General features: G+C 40.2%; 1 protein-coding gene across 1 annotated transcript in view; it reads right to left on the bottom strand.

Annotated features, from left to right (window-relative positions):
- LOC140714282 (protein transport protein Sec24A-like) overlaps window positions 1-22,980 on the bottom strand; it is an 88,600-nt gene that overhangs the window by 25,387 nt on the left and 40,233 nt on the right. Inside the window, exons 5-13 of the mRNA XM_073025364.1 lie at window positions 21,039-21,141; window positions 18,708-18,834; window positions 17,800-17,909; window positions 16,333-16,445; window positions 14,074-14,192; window positions 13,286-13,341; window positions 9,996-10,196; window positions 8,105-8,228; window positions 2,568-2,726 (exon numbers count right to left, since the gene is read on the bottom strand). Of these exons, the coding sequence (XP_072881465.1) occupies window positions 2,568-2,726; window positions 8,105-8,228; window positions 9,996-10,196; window positions 13,286-13,341; window positions 14,074-14,192; window positions 16,333-16,445; window positions 17,800-17,909; window positions 18,708-18,834; window positions 21,039-21,141 (1,112 nt within the window). The remainder of the gene's footprint in view (window positions 1-2,567; window positions 2,727-8,104; window positions 8,229-9,995; window positions 10,197-13,285; window positions 13,342-14,073; window positions 14,193-16,332; window positions 16,446-17,799; window positions 17,910-18,707; window positions 18,835-21,038; window positions 21,142-22,980) is intronic.

Raw genomic sequence — 22,980 nt, forward strand, 5'->3', positions numbered from 1 at the left:
CCTGTGGAACACCACAACTCACAATCACAAAAAAAAACTTCCACCATCATACCTTGTCCAGTGCCCCACAGACTATACACTTTTAGATTGATCTCCCACATGGATCTTGTCAAAGACCTTACTGAAGTTCAAAGATCAAAGTAAAATTTATTATCAGAGTACATACATGTCATCACATAAAACCCTGAGATTCTTTTTCTGTGGGCATACTTAGCAAATCTATAGAATGGTAACTGTAAACAGGATCAATGGACAACAGACTGTGCAAATGTAAATATAAATAAATAGCAATAAATAACGAGTATGAAATAACAAGATAAGAGTCCTTCAGTTGAGAGAACACCAGAAGTAGAATGAGTGTAGTTAGCCCCTTTAGTTCAAGAGCCTGATGGTTGAGGGGTAGTAACTGTTTTTGAACCTGGTGGTGCAAGTCTTGAGGTTCCTGTACCTTCAACCTGATGGCAGCAGCAAGAAAAGAGCATGGCCTGGACGGTGAGGATCTTTGAGGATGGATGCTGCTTTTCTACGGCAACATTTCAAGCCGATGTGCTCAATGGTTGGGAAGGTTTTACCAGGGATGTACTGGGCAGAATCTACTACCTTTAGTAGGATTTTCCACTTGAAGGCATTGGTGTTCCCATACCAGGCTGTAATGCAGCCAGTCAGCACACTTTCCACCACACATCTATAGAAGTTTGCCAAGGGTTTTTGATGACATGCTGAATCTCCGCAGACTCCTGAGGAAGGAGAGCTGCTGTCGTGCTTTCTTTGCAATTATATTTATATGATATATAAACTACATCGACCGCACTGCCCTCTTCAACACACTTTGCCAAAAAGTTTAATCAGGTTGGTCAGTCTGGATCTGCTTCTGACAAATTTATATGGCTAACTGATTATTCCCTGGTTTTCTATGTGATCATAATGATGTCCTTCCAATATAGTGGATAGAATGAAGAAAGATAGATGAAGAACACTTCTGGTGTTCTCTCAACTGAAGGACTCTATCTTGTTATTTCATACTTGTTATTTATTTATATTTACATTTGCACAGTTTGTTGTCCATTGATCCTGTTTACAGTTACCGTTCTATAGATTTGCTAAGTATGCCCGCAGAAAAAGAATCTCAGGGTTTTATGTGATGACGTGTATGTACTTTGATAACTGAGTCTACAGATAAAAAAAGGTGCGAAGAGAGAGTCAGGCCAATATCATGGAGGTGAAAATAAGGCGAATTAATAATGGATATAAGGTATGTAACTCATTATGGAGTCAAATATGATATTAGTTGTAAGCAGTCTGTGTCATTTTAGGTTCCCGTGTAGATTGGGAGCATTTGTTATCTTTGACACCTAGCTTCTATTTGGAGGACATTTCTGCTAATTCAATTTTGGATGTCAGACAAGCAATAAAAATTCATTTAACAACGTTAACTTCATTTGTCACATGTACATCAAAACATATCATGGAATGCGTCATTTGCATCAAATCAGTTCAGCGCGGATTGCGCTGGACAGTCCGCAAGTGTTGCCATGCTTCTGGTGTCAACATAGCATGCCCTCAATTCACTCACCCCGACCGTCCAGTTTTGGAATGTGGGAGGAAAACTGAAGCACCCAGAGAAAACCCATATGGTCACATTGGGACTCAAAGTGCTGCAAAGCATTGCTCTAACCACTAGCTAATGAGGTAGTGCAGAGTAGGTGAGAAATAAGAGATTCAAAGGTAGATGCTTAAGGACACCAGAGGAATGTCATGAACAAAGAGGCGTCCTGCAGCTGATCCTCAGTATGTAACTTGATAGATGAGAAAGGAACCAGGCAGACATCAACAGCAGTTGAAAATGATAGAGGATAAAGGAGGGTGGTTGAACCCATTTTTTGAAAGGGGAGAAAACAAAATAATGAGAATCATATAGTTTTGTTTAAAATTCAAAGTTCAAAGCAAATTTATTATCAAAGTGCATATATGTTACCATCTACCATACATTGTGTGTTTGTGTGTGTGTATTTTTTTAAACAAATATATATATAAACAAATAAATTGTAGAATCCTTGAAAGTGAGTCCAAAGATTGTGGAATCATTGCTGAGGTAAGTGAAGTAATCCACATTGGCTCAGGAGCCTGATGGTTGAAGTGTGATGACTGTTCTTGAACCTAGTGGTCTGGGACCTAAAGTTCCTTTATCTCTTTCTCGATGGTAGCAAAGATGGATACGGCTTTCTTCTGGCAGCACTCCTATAGGAATGTTTGGTCTTTTTAATTGTTTTGTGAGGGGAACCATTTCAACAATCAGAATTCAATGTATAGATTGGCCCCCTTTTAACAAGACAATGAGAAAATCTTACTTAGCATCAATAAATTGTATCTCTACTATTTATGCACCCACAGGGAAGGCAATCCAAGAAGAAAGAATAAGCATCATTAAGAAGCTTAAATAATGAACTCATCGCCCCCATACAATAGACTGTTACTGCATTTTAATACTGACTGCTTTCTGCTGTAAAACATCTAGATCAAACTCATCTATTCAGTTTGAGCAAGCTCAGGGACACTCATCCACTCACCTCGTGTACATCGAATCTTCAGTGTTCCCGCGTAGCCAAAGGAGCGGGTCAAGTAGCACTGGAATTCTTTGTCAAGTTTTTCTACCATGGCGGGACTGTGGATATGATGGAATGCTGGATAATAATATACATTGCCACATGTGTACCTGGAAAGGCAAGCTGTAAAACAAAATTACCTGTGCAGCAAGGATGTTTAATCTTCGGACAGAATTTAACAATCACCTGTACAACCTCTTTTGTTTAACTTAACTCTCCTCCCATGTCAGTCTACCCGCTACATTCACATTTATCCATTTAAATGGACTATACAAAATTTCTACAGAATAGATCAGTTGATCTTTTGGCAGGAATTTAGTGGATTGGAGAGATTTGTTTCTATGCTGTTTTGCTTTGTGATTTTACGACTCTCTGACGAGCTTGCCACACACACTATCAGGTAATTACTTCTTCCTGTCTCACAGCGACAACCAACTTGCCAAATAGAAATGGCTCAAGTCCATAGAATCCTCTCATCAAATGGTATTGTTAACCACCTCTATCATTTCTGAAGCAGTTCAAGACTACTTTCTTCAAATCCTCAACACAAGAGATTTTTCAGACAATAGAAATCTTGAGCAATGCACACAAAATGCTGGTGGAACTCAGCAAATCAGACAACATCTATAGAGAGGAATAAACAGCTCAGGTTTTGGGCTGAGACCTTTCATCAGGACTTTCTTCATACCTTCCTTTGACCACCTACTTAAGTCATCTACAACTAATCCTCAGGGTCTACTTGCTGGTTAAATGTCAGAATGTTGTCTATGTTAACAATGCTCCTTAAAGGCCAGTTACCATTAAGTGAAAGGCCATACTGCTGACAAGAGTCTAATGCTGATCTGGAAGCAGCAAAAAGAAATTGATAGCTCCTATCAGACTATAAGACATAGGTGCAGCATTATGCCATTCAGCCCATCAAGTCTGCCTTGTCATGTGATCATGGCTGATTTATTTTCCCTCTCAATTCCATTCTCCTATCTTTACCCCATGACCTTTGATGCCCTTCCTAATCTCCACTTTAAATATACCCAATGACTTTGCCCCTATAGCCATCTGTTGCAATGAATTCACCATCCTTGAGCTGAAGAAATTCCTCTTCATCTCTGTTTTAAAGGGATGTCCTTTGATTTTGAGGGTGTGACCTCTGACCCTGCACTCTCCCACTAATTGAAATATGCTCTCCATGTCCACTCTCTCTCGGCCTTTCAATATTTAGTACATTTCAATATGATCCCCCCATTCTTTTAAACTCTAGTGAGTACATTCCAGAGCCATTAAATGGGGCTCACATATGAACCCTTTCATTCCCTGCATCATTGTCCTAAACTTCAGAAAAGATTGAACAGGCTCTTTGCTCTAGAAGAAAAGTAGAGGGCTTTACAATTAATGAACAAGTTTGAATGATATACACACAGCTAAACACACATGGGTTAGTGAGGAGTGGGTGGGAGGTCAGACTAGGAGGTATCTGAAAGCAATACCAAGAAAAATAAATGACAGAGAAATGAATAGAAGGATCTCATAATGGGGTGAGATGGAAAAAGATTTTGAGATCTTGTATGGCTGTATAGCAAATACAATAGAAACTGTTCAGACACATGTATTCTAAACTTGATTTATTTATGTCTAATGTATAACCATTCCTGCAAACTGCTCAGTGAAAAGCAAGGAAGGCAGTACACATGGATTTCACATCGTTTTACTATATTGTTAGGATTGTAAGCAGTTTTTGGCCCCTTATCTAAGAAAGGATGCACTGGCATTCGAGAGGATGCAGAGGTTGTTCACAAGAATGATTTGGGGAATGAAAAGGTTAATATACGAGGAGCACTTGATGGCTCTGAGCCTGTGCTCATTGGAGTTTAGAAGAATGAGGGGCATCTCATTGAAACTTATCAAATATTGAAAGACCTAGTTAGAGTGGACATGGAGGGGATATTTCCTTTAGTAAGGGAGTCTAGGACCAGAAGGCACAGCCTCAAAATACAGGCACATCCCTTCATAACAGAGATGAGGAGGAATTTCTTTAGCCAGTGGGTGGGGAATCTGTAGTACTCACTGCCACAAACGGCTGTGGAGGCCAAGTCACTGGATATATTTAAAGTGGAGGTTAATAGGTTCTTAATTAGTAAGGGGGTCGAAGATTATGGGAAGAAGGCAGGAGAATGGGATTGAGAAGGATAATACATCAACCATGATGGAATGGTGGAGCAGACTCGATAGTCCGAATAGCTCAATTCTGCTCCAATGTCTTATGGTCTTATAGGATTGGATGTTTTGACAGAAGGCAGCATTTTTAGAATAAGCATTCAGTGGAACCTTGTCTCCAGAGGATTGCAATTACTTTGCTTGTCTTCTTTGCAAATACTTTGAATGAGTCTGATTTTGATTCATTGTTAGTTCAACACCATTACAGCTCAGGGTGTTCCAGAGGTCAGAGTCCAGCACAGTCTGTAAGGAGTCTGTACGTTTTCCTTGTGAATTGCATGGGTTTCATCATCCCACAGTCCAAAGGCGTACAAGTTAGTAGATTAGTTGGTCATTGTAAATTGCCCTGTAATTAGGTTAATGTTAAAAAGGTGGGTTGCTGTGTGGTATGGCTTGTTAGGCCAGAAGGGCCTGATAGTGCTCTATCTCTAAATAAAAATTAATCTTTTTTTTTGTATCAAAAAGATCGGAACTTACATTCTGAATAAGCGCTGACCAACATTATTTTATTATTTGGTAGTATCTTACAGATCTGATTGGGAGCTTGCTCAGGAATACCCAGACCACTCTGTTGCATTGGATGGCAGGTTTATTAGGGGAAATAATCTTATAAAACAGGTGGATTATGTGAAGATTGCTATCACCTTGCTGATTCCATGATCACAATTTAAAAGTATTTACAGAAACTTCTCTGTAACCAAATCAAATTCAAGCAATCAAAAAACTGCCTCAATGTAAGAAGCTTCAGATCATGGTACCAACACTAAGTAACTCCTGGAAAGGAATCTTGGAATCACAGCAAAGGTGGAAACTAATACCTATTCAAGAACAATTAAAGTGCGAAGTTGACCTCAGGACCAAAGCCTGGAGAGTCTGAAATGCTTTCATAAAATGCCTGCGAGATGTAGGTCCTTGCTATACAAAGAACAGATTGCTGTCATCCAACTCAAACTATTAAACATATTATAAATACAAGCCCCAAACTTTCAGTCTTGGGGGTGTCAACAATCTCAATACGATAATACACAGTACCAGCAAGTACTGTAGGTCTCAGAGCCCAGTCTACAACTAATTTTCATTCTCATCTCTGAACAAGAAGATTGGATATTCAAGAGATACGAATTAAACCAGAGAAAAATTTACATCCTTTCTGAGGCTGCACTGCTAATGCTGCTTGCTGAAAACTGGCTGCTATCTCTCCTATATTATAGCTGTGCCCTTCATTGGCAGTAAACCAGACATCCCGAAATCTGAAGGTTTCTATAGAAATGCAAATTTGTCTTAGTAGAAAAGGATCCAGTACTTTGACACTCCTTAGCACAGAGTGCAGTGTTGATCTGGTACACTTCCCAATAGGGACTTCTTAAGAGAGACAAATGTTATTCCTTTGTTCAAGAAAGGGAGTAGGAATAACCCTCAATCTTACTTCAGTGGCGGGCAAATTATTGGAACAGCTTCTTAGACACAGTATTTACAGGCATCTGGAGAAGCATAGTCTGATTAGGAAGAGCCAGCATGGCTTTGCAAGGGGCCGGTTATGCTTCACGAGCCTGATTCAATTCTTTGAGGATGTGACAAAGCACACTGATGAAGGTAAGGCACTGGATGTGGTGAATGGGGATTTTAGTAAGGTTCCCCTGGTCAGCTCATCCAGGAAGTCAGGAGGAACGGGATCTAGGGAAACTTGACTGTGTGGATTCAGAAATGACTTGTCCATAGAAGGCAGTGTGTGGTTGTAGACGGGGCGTATTCTTCCCGGCGGTCAGTGACCAGTGATGATCTGCAGGGATCTGTTCTGGGACCCCTGCTCTTTGTAATTTTTATAAATGACATGGGCGAGTAAGTGGAAGGATGGGTAAGTAAGTTTCCAGGCGACACAAAGATTGGTGGAGTTGCGTGGATTGTGTTCAAGGCTGTTGCAAATTACAAGGGGACATTGACAGGATGCAGAATCGAGCTGAGAAGAAGCAGATGGAATTCAAACCAGAAAAGTGTGGTGATTCACTTTGGAAGGTCAAATATGAAGGTAGACTACAGGGTTAATGACATGTTTCTTAGCAGTGTGGAGAATCAGAGGGATCTTGGAGTCCACATCCTCAGATCCTCAGTTTTCCATGCAAGTGGGGAGGATAGTTAAGAAGGTGTATTGTGAGTTGCCCTTCATTAGTCGGGGGATTCAGCCGCAAGGTAATGATGCAGATTTTGTTAAGGCAGTACTAAAGGGGATGTTTCAACTCTTGGAGAATTGAGCTCAAGAGCCACAAGGTAATGCTGCAGCTCTACAACACCCTGGTTAGACCACCCTTGGAATATTGTGTTCACTTCTGGTCATCTCATTATTGGAAAGATGTAGAAGTTTTAGAGAAGGTGCAGAGATGATTTACCAGACTGCTACCTGGACTAGAAGCATTAGTTATGAAGACATGTTGAGTGGGCTAGGACTTTTCTCTTTAGAGTGGAGGAGGATGAGAGGTGAATTCATACAGGTGTACAAAATGATAAGAGACATAGATTGAGTGGATAGCCAGAGACATTTTCCTTGGGCGGAAATGGCTAATACAAGGGGGCAAAATTTTAAGGTGATTGGAGGAAAATATAGGGGGAGGAGAGATATGAGAGTTAAGTTTTTAACAGAGCATGTTGAATGTTTGGAACAGCATGCCAGGCAGATACATTAGGGGCAGTTAAAAAAAACTCTTAGACTGCACATAGATGACAGAAAAATGAGGAGGAAGGGTTAGACTGACTTTGGATTAGGTTGAAACATCAGCACAACATCATGGGCTAAAGGGCATATACTATGTTATAGTTTTCTGTGTTCTATGTTCTAAGAGTAACAGCTTATGTTGATACAGTGCCCTAATGTAGGAGTCATGGGCTGCTATCTGAAGGAAACAAATGGTAAATTATATTTTCTATAATCTTACAGATCAGAAGAACATCTAGCCATTGTATCTATGTCAATTCGAACTTAATGTTGTTATCTGATTTTACTATGTGAAAGGAGAGATGTAGGCTTAGTAGAAACTTAGAAAAGAGAACTTTATGTATATGAAATGTGCTTGGAAGGGCAACAGGGAGTAACACTGTTTTGATTATTATTGAAAAAGTGGTGGGTCAAATGGCTTCATTTGCTGTTAAATTCTTTGGGCTAGAGTTTCATTTCTGGTCACGTGTTGTATGCACCTTGTACAACATTCATGTGCTATATTTAGTGTATTTGATTTTCTCCCCTTATGATTCTGTATCCCAGGGCAATAACTGATTTTGCCATTAGTCCAAACACTCACCTATAGAGGCAAGGTCGGCATACTGCTGGCTTAACAAGAATAGGTCCACACCAGTCTGCTGTCCACAGAACTCAATTGCAAGCACCTTGTAGAAGTTGATAGCTGGCCCCAAGTGCTTTACTCCCTAAGGGAGAGGGAGGTAGAAAGAAGTGATTATTACATTTAAATATTCTGAATTTAGAACTTCATGCATGTCTTTTCAAAAAAAGTTCATACAATGAAGGATTGGGAGAGGATGCATTTGCAAACCAGAAGCAACAAAGTTAGAAAGTCCATTGTCCTTATGAAAACATCACTGATTCAAAGTTCAAATCAAAATAAATTTATTATTAACATGCATATATGTCACCATTTTGCAAGTATTTACAGGAAAATAAAGAAAAACAATAGACCTTATGAAAATCTATGCATAAATAAAGTCAAACTACCAATGTACAAAATGTTTGGTGAGAAGGCAGGTATATGGGGTTGAGTGGGATCCAGGATCAGCCATGATGGGATGGTGGAACAGACTCAGTGGGTTGAATGGCCTAATTCTGCTCCCATGCCTTATGGTCTAAGACAGATAGTGCAAATTAAAAAATACTGAGAGATGAGTTGTACATTCTTTGAAAGTGTCCGACTCAACTTATACAAATTACCAGAAGTAGCAATAGAAATTGCCAAGACCAAGAAAAAAAGCAAAAACAAAAATATTGGGTTCACCCTTAGAAGGATAAAATTGTAAAGCAAAGCACTTATCTTGAAATTGTCTGGGATGTTAGTGAGACCACAAAAACAAGTGCCATTTCTTGTCCTATTATGAATAAAGAGCAGTAAAAAAAAATTTCAATTATCCCTCTCCCTCCACAGACTCTGAGTTCCTCCAGCAATTTATTTTTCACTCTAGATTCCAGTATCTGCAATCTCGTGTCCAACTAACAAAGAGGAGAAAGAGCAATGAAAAAAAGGATCAGAAAGAGATTATATAAGGATGACAACAGAACAAAGTAGTTGTAGGAGAAATTATACAAAGTGGAGTTCTTTTCTCAGGGGAGGCTGGACAAAGATAAGCTGGAGTCCTTTAAAGTTTCAAAAGATTTTGATAAGGCAGAACTAAAAGGGGTGTTTCAACTGATGGTGGTCCAATATTTAGATCATGGACGAAGAAAAGTTACTATCATGTACAAAACAGAATCTGGAAGAAATTTTGTAACCCAGAACTTCAAATGAAATAAAGAGTAGGCAAGGTGTGTGGCATAGAAGTACCTAAAGAGAAACTGGATAAGAAGGAGAAAGGAAGAGACTGGTAGAAATAAAGGAGCACAAATTAGTTCACTCAAATGGTGTGATACATGTAACCAATGAGATGGGAATCTGTGACTAATAAGACTACCCACTAAGATCATAATGGGCTAGTATGGCAATTGGAACATACAGCAACACACAAAGCTGCAGAAAGTGTGGACTCAGCTCAATACATCACAGGCACACCCCTCCCTGAAATTGGTATCTACATGAGGCACTGCCTCTAGAAAGCAACATCTGTCAAAGATCACCACCATCCAGGCCAATACCATTTGATCACAGCTGTGGGCAGGAGGTAGTCCCACACCACCAGGTTTAAGAAAAACCTGGTCCTTCAATCTTTCTGCTCTCAAACCAACTTGCACAACTCTAATCACTACCTCACTTTGACAACTTTGCACTACAATGGCCTTTGTTTGTTTCACTCCAATTGTTGTAACAATGGTGTATAAAATATACTAATTTATGCTTTTGTTGTGAATGGTGCATTTCTGTGGCTCAGTGCCTATGACACTGCTGTAAGTCAGTTTTTCAGTGCATTTACTTGTACTTGTGCATGTGACAGAAAACTCGACTTTGACTTGGAAGAGAAATCTCAGCCTACCAGAGTACAATCGCCAGGATCTTCCCGGGGTTGTAAGGACCCACAGCCTGTGTTAGGTAACTGGGTCAGAAAAGCAGACACATGTCCACCACAATGAGTCAGGACTTTCTGAGCGGCCTGTAGAGCTGGTCCAAAAGCACATCCTTTCTTCTGAGTGTCTCTGAACATACCTGGCAAATCCTCAAGTAGGGAAATGATGAGCTGTGGCACAGAAATATTAAGTTAGAGGAACATTATAAAAGTCACAGCAACATTCAAATATGCAGTTGCCCAAGAAACAAGTCACATGGAACTTTGCCCAACATAATAATCTCACTTTTTTAATATACAGTACAGTATTTCTGTTTCTGCACATTTTTGAATAATCTGTTCAATATACGTAATTGACTTATTTGTTTATTTTTTTCTCTCTCTCTTTCTGCTAGATTATGTATTGCATTGAACTGCTGCTGCAAAGTTAACAAATTTCACATCGCATGCCAGTGATAATAAACCTGATTCTGATCCTGAGGTTTTTAAATCACTGATATATCTAACCATATATTTATAGAACTGGCTTTTAGGACACTCATTAGACTCTAGTACAAGCATTTGAAACCAAGAGGGAGAGAAATATACTTTATTAGGGTTAGGGTTAGGTACCTTCTGCTCCTAATAAAGTGGCTACTGAGTGTATGTTCTTGGTCATCTGCTGCTGTAGCCCATCCACTTCAAGGTTTGACATGTTGTGCATTCAGAGATGGTCTTCAGCATTCCACATTTGTAATGCATGGTTAATTGAGTTACTGTCACCTTCCTGTCATCTTGAACCAGTCTGGCCATTTGCCTCTGACTTCTCTTATTAACAAAATATTTTCACCCACAGAACTGTTGCTCACTGGATTTTATTTTTGTTTTTGCACCATTCTCTGTAAACTCTTGTGCGTGAAATTTCCAGAAGATCAGAAGTTTCTGAGATGCTCAAACCTCCCCATCTGGCACCAACAATTATTCCACGGTCAAAGTCACTTAGATGACATTTCTGCTCCATTCTGACATTTGCTTGTATGCCTTTATGCATTGAGTAGCCGCCATAGATTCATTAGTGAGCAGGTATACCTAATTAAGTGGCCACTGAGTGTATATCTCAATGACTTTAATTAATGAATATTCTAATGGGAGTCATTATACACTTTGCTCATGAGACTTGCACTAATGACACATACAAACTGACAATTCACTGGAGAATTGTTTATCATCCCTTCACAGTATTCTTGTACAAGAAAGAAAGAGTTTTTAAAGTGCTCTAGTGTGGAATATGTTACTATGATTAATGAAGAATCACAATTGCTTTTCAATTATCAGGGAACAGATCTGACCTGAGGATGGGTCTGATCCTACTTATCCATTAATAGAGTTACTGGAGATAGACAACAAACACTCCCAACCACAAATAAACAATAACTGAGACAGTTTAAAAAACTAAAGATCCAGTTGATATCATGATGTGCACATTGACTAATTTCACACTTGTGACAGCTTATTGATTGTAGGACTGTTTTCACCACAAGTAGCTAACACAAGTTGCATGTCTAACAAGTCAGCACATCACCAAGGTAGGGATCTCTTCAACCCATATGCAAGTAGTCCTTAGTGAGACATCCACAAAGCTTTGGCTGCTTAGCATCTGTTTGACAGCCTGGACAACCTCAGGCTTTAACGTCAACAGCTGTCAAAACTTGTCAGTGGGATTGACATTTGGAGGCCTCACACTACACAGGGTTCACTAAGCACATCAGAGCTGCTCTTCCTGAGGAGGTTCACATGCTGATGGCCTACTAAACACACTCTAGATGAGTATATGTTTAGCAGGTAGCCAACCCCCAGCACAGGCAGTGATCCTATCTGAAGAAGTTCTGAGCTAACAAACCAAATTCCAAGCATCCATTTTGATTTCATACACATCCTGTCATAGAGCTATACAGCACAGGAAATAACCCTTCAGCCCAACTCAACCATGCTGGCATAGCGAATCCTCATTTTGGAATGCTCCAAACTAAGGGCTGAGCTGCACAGGGTTATGAAGCTACCTTCAGATTCAGCTCTCCTAATCTAGTTGTTTATGGCTATGCATTTGAAGACCTGTATCAATCCAGCCAGATTATTGTTAGCTCTATCACAAGATAGAATTGATTCTTTGTAATGTCCACCTTTTAAAGGAAAACTTCATTTAATATTACCACGTGAATCAAAGTATTTGGTTACATGGCTCCATTTTTAAGCATAGCAATAAAAAGCAAGGTTCAGAAAGTACTGTGTAATTTATGCATAGCAGTCCTCTGTGAACTTTGGCGAATAAGGGAGAAAGTGTTCAGTATATTATTTTACAACATAGGACAGTACGGCACAGGAACAGGCCCTTCAACCCATACGTTTTGCCAGACTGATTAAACTAGCAATTAAATGTTGGCTGGCAGCATATCGGTTCATGTAATTGCTTAACGTGTCAGCTGTAAGATCAGGATTCAGTACCCACTACTGTCTGTAAGGAGTTTGTATGTTTTCCCCATGACCTCATGGGTTTTCTCCAGGTGCTCTGGTTTCCTCCCACATTCCAAAGACTTAGGGTTAGGGTTAGTGAGTTGTGGACATGCTATGCTGGAGCTGAAGTGAGGCAACACCTACGGGATGCCCAGCACAATCCCTGCTGATTTGATTTGATGAAAGTGCATTTCGATGTACATATGACAAATAAAGCTAATCTTATCTTTATGAAAAAATAAATCTAATCCCTTCTGCCTACACAATGTCCATATTCCTCTGTTTTTCTTTTGCTTATTAGATTTATTTGTCAAATTTAATGTATTTTAAAATGACAATGTTGTACATTTGTAATTCAAGGCACCTGATGGAATCACAAGTCATTTCACTCATCTGATGTATTACAGCTGCCATTACTGGGCAAAGATATTACTAATTTCTTCTCTTAGCCTGATTTCATCAAGTACCAGAAATTTTAAAAGGCCTTTCAGTTATGAAAGATATTTCCAGTAGTAGAAGCACAACAGTCAAAGGTCAAAATATGATGCCAGAGGTCAATTATGATGGCAAAGGTTAATGAAGGAAGAAATAACTGAAGTGTTATGGGAAGAGGGATTGGACCAGAGTTATTTTCTCGCTTCTAGGATAAACACAATTATGAACTAGATAGGCTGAAAAGCCTGATTCCTCATTGTCAAAATGACAATGTACAATAGTAATTTATTAATAAGATACATTATATGATCTGATGAGGAATGGAATCGTGTTACCTGTCTACTTTGATGGAGATTCACCAATATCTCATTCTCGCTTGGTACAAAGATATCTAAAAAGAGACAACTATATGTGAACAACAGAAGCTGGCTAATTTCAATTGGTTCAGAATTCTAACCATGGATGAGTAGTCTCAACAACTTCCTTGTGTCCAGAGTCTTCCAATATAGAAAAACCAAATCCCATTGTGTTTTCAAAGGCATTATATTAGAAACCTGTAATTTAATAAAAGAGGACATTGGCAAATTTAAAACAAAATGGATCGAGGAGGATAGGGAGAAGTCAAGATATAAAAAAAAGAATTTCAGAGCATGGCATTCAAAACGGAATAGGATATTTTCAGAGAAATGGAAACAAAACAGGGGAATGAGATGATTTGACAACCTTTTCAAAACACCGGCATACACAAATAGCCTCTTTTAGTGCTGCATTATTCTGATTCTATTTCTCATTCCAACAATCTGTTTCTACCAGTTGGTCTACAACAGACTTGAATGGCATAAGGTAAAGCTTGCTCATGTCCAGAGTATGCAGATACAGTTGCCAAAAACAAAGCTGGAGGGATCTCCAATCATTAACAGTGGTGTCACTCGAATTCAAACACCTGCAAAGGACAGATAGCTTCAGGGAACAGGTCCAACAGCAAGGTCATCAAAGCCTCGAGAGAAGCATCCAGCCATCACCTAGTGACTGGTACATACTTCCTGCCCCTTTAGCTAGTTATCCATCAATCAATGCACATAAATCAATAAACATGGGGTAAAATAATTTCAGCCTGACCTACCATCAGTATCAGCCATAACCATCATGCGAGGTCGAAACAAACTGTTGTGCAATTGGAAGAAATTTACCGTGCTGGCAAATGTAATGAACCCAATCCGGGTTTGTGAATCTCCTGGTAACCTGGGCAACAAGAGACAGCAAATAGGGTTAGAAAGGTGTTTGGTCACTATTAACGTCACTATACATGTTTTCCCCTGAGATAAGTTTTAAGTGCAAGAAGAGTGCTCTAGGGTAGATATCCAAGATCTAAAAAACAAGAAGGCCTTGCTAATCCATAACATTCTCACTTCCAGGTGATCATTAATTACCCAGGTTGTGAAGTCTACCAACTCAGTTCAATCAGAATTCCATTCAATATTAATGGAGGTCAAGTTTCTCTATAAGTATAGCTTCAACTGATCAAAGGAGTTGAGAGGAACTCTACAGATGTATTCCAACCTGATGGCATGGCAACATCCTATACTCAGTCTGGGTAGCCTCCAACTAGATGGCATGAATATTGATTTCTCCTTCCGGTAAACAAATTTCCTCCTCCCCCTCCTCTATTCCCACTCTAACTTTTATCTCTTTTCACTTGCCTATTAATTCCCCTTGAGTCCCCCCCTCCTTCCTTTTCTCCTGTGGTCCACTCTCCAATCAGATTCCTTTTTCTCCAACCCTTGACCTTTCCCATCCACCTGGCTTCACCTACCACCTTCCAGCTAGTCCCCTTCCCTTCCCCCTGCCTTTTTATTCTGGCATCTTCCTTCTTCCTTCTCAGTCCTGAAGAAGGGTGTCATCTGGAAACATCAACTATCTATTCATCTCTATGGATGCTGCCTGATCTGCTGAGTTCCTCCAGCATTTTGTGTGTATTGCTTTGGATTTCCAGCATCAGCAGACTTGCGCATCTTAATGATTACCTATAATTTGCCTGGGTATTTAACCTAATTTAACTTAATTATTCTGAGGGAATAATTCTTTGGTTCTGCATGGGCTTTAGGCTGTCAATATTTGGTGCACTAGATGTCATACTTATACAAGGCATGCCAAAAGAGCCAGCGAGATAAATACTCAACTACAAAAGCATGATAGAGACTGAGTATCCCACAGAAAGTGACTCACCTCCTGACACTCTAAAGATTTTTCACCATATATAAGAAACAAGCTTATAGTGCGATGGACAGAATTCTCTTCTCTTCCTATCAGGGAACAGCTATGCAGCACTAATACCAGGACTACTAGACTTAAAAACAGTTATTTCCCCCAAGCCGTCAGGGTGATGAACACCTCCACCCATTAACTTTGTGTCACTTTATGTACATACAATCAGTCTGTGTATAGAATAGTTATATGTACATTGTGTTTTTTAGTATTATAAAATAATCTTGACCACATAATCTTGCCACAAGAAGTTCTGCAGATGCTAGAAATCCAGAGCAACAGGCAAAATACTGGAGGAACTCTGCAAGTCAGGCAGCGTCTATGAAGGGGAATAAACAGTCGACATATCGGTCTGAGACCCTTCATTGCCAGTTCTGATGAAGGGTCTCAGCCCTAAATGTTGAATCTTGATTCGCCTCCATAGACAATTCCTCCAGTACTTTGTGTGTTGCACATAATCAGCCACCTTCTCCTGTACAGTAGAGCACTGCCTTGCCTGAAGTGTTCCCCTTTGACATCAAGTACAGTCTTACAGATCTATCTGAGTGGCTCAGGTGGATATTAGAGGTCTCGTAGCAGTACTTGAAAGATATTCTTGGTTGTCTTAGTAAAGGTGATTCACCGGCAAATGCAGTGACTGCTGTTGAATGGTACCATTTTGCACATAGCACCATCAGGGAAACAACTAAACGCTGATGTGCCCATCACCTCCCTCTGTTTCCCCTCTTGCTTTTCTTTCTTCCATGGCCCACAGTCCTCTCCTCCCATCTTCTTCAGCCCTTTACCTTTCCCACCTACTCAATTCATTCCCCCCACCCAATCCCCATCCACCCACCTTCCTCCTCCCCAACTTCTCATTCTAGTTTCTGCCCCTTTCCTTTCCAGCCAAATACATGGACTGTTTATTCCCCTCCGTAGATGCTGCCTGTCCTGCTGAGTTCTGTCAGCACTTCATGTGTGTTTCTAGCTGAAGTAGGTTTTATGCAAATGTTGTCCAAATTCTCACAATTTTCTGAAGAGAAACCTGACATTGTACTAGAAATAAGTTCACAAATTAGTGACTAAAAGTTTGCATCATTTTAAAAAGAAATCTAGTAAGGGCTGTCATGAGCCTCACCGATCTATGTTCGCGAGCAGGGTTTTGCAGACAATTCCCAGGTAACCAGTCTCCAAGGCACAGTCACTAACATCAAATACGAACAGGTATGTTACAGGCCGAGGACGCCCAGCCTGCACAAAGACAGAGATAACAACACACAATCAGTGAAATTGATCTCTTGCAAATCGGACCCATATAGAGAGTACATCACAGTAATCACTGAGAGGCATGTGGGTAGTGAGGGTGGTGCTGATCAGCATTAGAGATGGAATTGTTCACCTCACCTTCCTATTCAGAGAGGAGTGAGGAATACAAGAAATGGCTGCTCACCAAGAGGACATGAACTAATGCCCGCAACCATTATCTGACCCCGGGCACTTCCTGACATCCTGACCCAGTTATAGAGTGGGATTGGTCAAATGCCAGGAGCACCTCACCAAGTACCAGTGACAGAGATGCTTTGTGTATTTAAACACTGTGGTCCTGGTACGGGTACTTGGTATGCATGAGATGTACCCAATACAAGTGTACCATACAGTTCCAGGGTGAAGTACTTTAAGTGTCCTCTTCAGTGAGACTGGGCTTATCTTTCAAAATTATTCTGTACTCTGAGATGGAGGAGTCCCAGTACAGGTATTCTGTGTGGTGACAGCAGGCGTATAAACAATCTGGTGTTTCTAGCGTGATTCTTTGCAGAAATGAGACTGGATGGCCCTGGCACAAGTGTTCTGAAAGTTCAAGGTTCAAATTAAATTTATTATCGAAATACATGCATCTCACCATATACCACCCCAAGATTCATTTTCTTGTGGGCATTCACCATAAGTACAAAGAAACTTATTTGAATCAATGAAAAACTGTAGACAAACACAAACAAACAAAAAACAAGTGTGCAATATGCAAACACAAAAAGAGCAAACAAACAAACAAACAAACAAACAAATAAATAAATAAACAATCACTGAGGAGTTGAGTTATGGAGGTTCTTGAAAGTGAGTCCACAGGTTGTGGAATCAGTTCACTGTTGGGGTGAGTGAAGTTATCCACGCTGGTTCAGGACCCTGACGGTTGAGGGGTAATAACTGCTCCTGATCCTAGTGGTGTGGGACCCAAAGCTCCTGCAGCGAGAAGAGAGCATGGTCTGGATGGTGGGGGTCACTGATGATGGATGCTGCTTTCCTGTGACAGTGCTCTGTGTAGATGTGCTCAACGGTGCGGAGGAAAATTGAAAGAAAAGTGTATCTTGATGCAGGTGGTCTGTAGTATGGGAAAGATACAGGTGATGTATATAATGTAAATGAATTACCTGGTATATCGATGCTCTGTGCCATGAAACCGGCTTTTGTAAGCACAGGAAAGCTGTTCAGTGATAACGCTTTTCAGCAATGTCGAGGAGATTTGTACAGTGAGAGACTGCATACCCAGTAAGGTTTCTGGGCAATGAGGCAGAGTGTATCCGGCCCTGTGCAGGGAAAGGGTTTGTACCTGATAATCCATTGGCACCAGGAACTCCACGGCTGCATGCTGCAATTCAGGCCGACTGTAGGGATTAGAGTAACTACCGGTCAGGGCGTCACAGAGGAAATTCCCAGGAACTGGGAGAAGAAAGAACATGGATTATGAACACTAGCTGATCCAGACTCTGTTCTCACATCCTTTCCTCTTTCGCCTCTGCCAACCTTTTGGATGAATCACCACTCAGTAAACTGATATTACAACCTTGATACTTGACAACAGATCCCTCCATAACTACTGCCCCATATTCAAATCCATAACCACGTCCCCTCTGCAACCACCACCTCTTATTCACCTCCGCAGTCACCTCCCCTTAATTACCTCCATAACAACCTCCCCTCATTTACCTCTTTAACAACCTCCCCTCACTTATAGTACCTTGGTAACCACATCCTCTCATTTACTTCCACAACCACCTCCCTTTATTACAAATTCTTCAATATTTAAGACACTTACCTATCAATTTCTATCAGGGTAAAGCCTCTCTAAGTTGCTGATATTTTGCATACTTAAGTGAAACTCCTGACCTCACCATCTACCTTGCACCTTATTGTCTGCCCGCACTGCACTTTCTCTACAACTGTAACACTTTATTCTGCATTCTGTTACTGCTTTCCTTTGTACTCACTCAATGCCCTATGGGATAAAATGGTCTGCGTGGATAGTATGCCAAACAAGGTCATTCCACTGTAACTGGGATAACAATAAATAATTTACCAATTTAAACTTGAAATTACACTCAAACTTGCCCAAGTTCCCTACCTGTTCCTCTTGGTCCCATCTAAACTCTTTAACTGAACTATATCCATTACTTTCCACCATATTTTGGATTTGAACTGTGAATGCGCCCAGACAAATCAAGACACAAGTGCTACTACCGTCGTTGAGGGAGAAACAACAGTTGCATTTCCAGTGCCGCTGATCGGTGAAGGTGATGAAGGGGTTGATGTAGGTCTCACATGTTGAGCAGCGAGGGGGTGCATCAGTAATCAACAACGGAGGCTCCTGGAAAACCAGCAAGGAACAATAAATAAACCAAAGCTGTCCTAGCATCTCTAATGAAAAACATCACTGCTCTTTAAAATGTCTTGAGCTGCTAACCCTCAGGAGGATGAATTAATTCCCTGTGACATTGTTGTAAACTAACATGAAACCATCCTAAAAGGACAACATTTGGGCCATTAAAAAGCATTGTGCTTCAGAAAATTCCTTGATCACTCTTTGTAGAATCATTCCAGTACTAAAGATCACCATTCAACCAATCAAGTCCCTTGGCGGTACACTGAAATCTCTACCCTTCCACCCCCTCCACCCAACTTCATCTGTCAGTCAACCCCACTTCACCTAGATCCACCAATCATTTGCCACCTCTTACTCCACCCCTCCCCTCACCTCTTTATATCAGATACCTCTACTCCACTCTTTCAGTCCAGGTGAAGGGACTCAACCCAAGATGTCAACAATCTGTTTCCCTCCACAAAAGCTGACTGATTTGTTGAGCTCCACTGGCAGCTCTTTTATTGCTTGAAATTAGATGGGCAAGAATCAGGAAAGTAGTGTTAGACATGAGAAAGAATAGGGACACGAGGACATAATCAATAGGACTGCTCCAAGTAGTCACAGACTTGACCGGCTGAATAGCCTCCTCCTATGCCAAAAGGGAACTTGTGTGTCTGCTGGCTATTGGGTCATAATTTATTAGCACTGGGAAATGTGTATATCATTGAAGCCCAACCAATAAATAAAAGGAGCTTATCTATGAGATGAATGACTTCATTCAAACCATTGGTTGACCATCAGCTGCATGACAGCAGTCTGGGTGGGAAACTGGGAAAGGTCTTCAATTCAGTTGCAGCACTAAAGGTCCATGCTATTTGCAAAGTGCATTTGTGCTGTCGAATATCTCAACAATGGCATTAATATGCTTTAACACATACGTACAAGCAGATTATGCACACGATTCAATTAAAATTGTGGGCCTTCAAATTCTGCACATAAAGTATTCTTTAAAACAACATTAAACTAATGACCAGTGCTAGTTTTTTGTAATGAGGTCAGAAGGAAATAATAGATGGAGAATCTGAACAATAGGAGCATAGACACTTTATCCTAAGAACTCATAAACATGAGAGATTCCACAGATGCTGGAAATCTTGAGGAACATGCACAAAGTGCTGGAGGAACCCAGCATGTCAGGTAGCATCTATGGAGAGGAATAAACAGTTGACATTTTGAGGCAAGATCCTTCATCAGCACTAAGTTCCTCTAGCACTTTCTGTGTTATCCTAAGAACTGCCTATTTAAAACTGAATTTAGGAGGTTTTCTTTTCTGAGGGTTGTGGATCTTTGCTACTTCAGAGAGTTGAGGAGGCCAAGTCATTCAAAATTAAGGGAGACTCAGGGTAACAAAAGTCATTGAAACCACGAAGCATGCCAAAGGATATTATCCATGCAAGGAAATGCCAAGGCAACACATAGAAAATGCTGGAGGAACTCAGCAGGTCAGGCAGCATGTATGGAAGGGAAAAAAGACTCAATGTTTCAGGCCGAGGCCCTTTATCAAGACTGGAAAGGAAGGGGGAAATGTCATCCCAGTTGGTAACTAGCTGTCAGATAAAATTCTGTTTCTTGCTTCATAACATTGTAATGCTACTTAAAGGAATTTCTTGTCTGGCGGTTCTAAAGCAGTTACATCTAGCTGCACGTTGGGAGGGTGTATTTTTGTATAAAGAGGGAGGAGATACCATCAGAGACTATGTGACTGAGGTGACGTTATAGGAAGATAATTGGACTGCCTATTAAGGTGTAGTTTTGCTACACAAAGCTCTGATCTAGCTGAAAGATACTAAAGAAGAAAAACAAAATATATATCATTTACAGCAGCAATACCTGTAACATTACAAGTTCTGTCACATTAATCAGTTTGTCACTGTTGTGAAAATCCATTGCTCATGTCTTATCAAATCTTACATCAACTGCACCTGTAGTCCATCTGAGTTGTGGTATTGTGAACAATTCTGGTCAATTCACCCACTCTCTCAACCCTGTTCCTCCACTTTGTCAGGTCACAGCTGACGTGTACATCAACCCCAATTCTTATCCCAATTATCTTCCTTAACAAAAATCTATCCTAGACTTGCAAAGATCTGATAAAGAGATAATGATTCTTGTAGACCAAGGGAATGCTCATCTCATCCATTTTTACTTACTCTGGAATCTTTGAATGGTTGGCAGATAAACCCTAGAGGAAGCTTCACTTGTTTCAGCAATGCCTGATTCTGTGGAATATTCACCAGGGTGCACTGAAAGACACTATAGAAGCAAAATCAAACATAAACCATTTATAGTAGAAGTCCCTGTTGCATCACAACTTCTATTATACTGACCAAATCCTCACAGTTTTGAAAATCTACTTGTTATATTTGACTGAATCATCGTTTACATGTCCATGTCATACACATCACTGTCCAAGTGCATGTGACAATAATCTTCATTATGACTATCATCAGCTCTAATGAATTGAAGAGTATACTGCACAGACTTCCCCTTTCAGCAAGTAGGGTCGGGAACAGTCTCACATCCTCCTCCCTCATTACTTTAACTACATGAGAAAGAATTACTTAGGCCTTGTCTCTCAGATGTGTTTCACATTTCTTCACATCAGTACACTCATCAATGATGAGAGTTGGGCTTAGAGTCTTCCTACACCTGATAAGAAAGCCTAACCTACCCTCTTAAGCATTAATAACATAAATACTATATAATTTTAACTCAGGTATTGGCAGCAAGCCAATTCTGTTGTTGATGTAGGTTATACTCTAAACTCAGCCTTCTGATTAACTTGGGTATAGGCAGTGGGATGTAGGCTAGTGTTCATGGAGTTTATGTTGTAAATTTTGTGTGCAAATCTATCCTAACAGAAATATTGATGCTAGCATTTCTTTGTCACTTTGAGCTTACAATGAAATGCCAGCGATTTAAAGACCCAATACTTCGACCACAAAAAGTAACTGATAATAAACCTCCACATTCCAAATAAAAAGGGGGTACCAGCTAAGAGTCTACATAAATTCATTGGTAGAGATTATATTCAATGGAAACACAGATCTGAGCTATTTTCCACACTTAACGTCAACTTTCATTTACATAGTGTACTTAATGTAGCAGAAGCACCCCAAAGAATGTTGTTATGTAAAACAAAAGCCACAGATCAGAGACATAGCAAAATTCTTGGTCAAAAAGGTAGGAATTGAGGACCATCTTAAAGAAGAATACAAAAGGAGAGAGATGGCAAGACTGAAGGAGGGAATTGCAGAATATAAAACTTTTATAGTCAATGATGTAGCAATTACAAGCAGATTCCTCATTATGTTCAGGGGATTGCAAGGATTATTTTGTACTTTTTACTGCTTGTAATGCATGAGGTTTAGCTAAAAGAAGTAGATGGCAATATACAGTTTCACAGTTCTTTTTTTTCTCTATGTTAGGAGGGACACAGTAGCATAGCTGTTAGAGAGTGAGATAAGCTTTATTTTTCACATGTACATTGAAAGAGAAACTTACAGTGAAATACATAGTTTGTGTTAGCAACCAACACAGTCCGAGGATAAAATGGGGGCAGCCCACAAGAGTTGCCATGCCTCCAATGCCAAAATAGAATGCCTAACATAACATAACATAGGGTAACACTGTTAAAATGCCAGAAACCCAGGTTCAATTCCCACCTACGTCTGTAATGAGTTTTTATGTTCTCCCCATGACCACGTGGGTTTCCTCCAGGTGCTCTGGTTTCCTCCCACATTCTAAAGATGTACAGGTTCAGAGGTTAAATGGTCACATGACTGCAATTGGGTGGTGCAGGCTTGTTGGAGCTAATTAGCAATACCTTGCTGTATCTCTAAATAATTAAAATAAAAAGTTCTCAATGCCCAGAAAGTAGATTTCAATTGAGGAACCCTCTCTAGCAAAGTTCCAAAAAATTTGCCTTCACCAGATAATAAACAGAAAGGCCAAGATAGAGTGGACATGGAGAGGATGTTTCCTATGGTGGAGATGTATCTGTGGAATTCATTGCCACAGACGGCTGTGGAGACCAAGTCATTGGGTATGTTTAAAATGGAGGTTGATAGGTTCTTGATTAGTAAGGGTATC

Source organism: Hemitrygon akajei, chromosome 21, assembly GCF_048418815.1.
Source record: "Hemitrygon akajei chromosome 21, sHemAka1.3, whole genome shotgun sequence".
Taxonomy (NCBI): Eukaryota; Metazoa; Chordata; class Chondrichthyes; order Myliobatiformes; family Dasyatidae; genus Hemitrygon; species Hemitrygon akajei.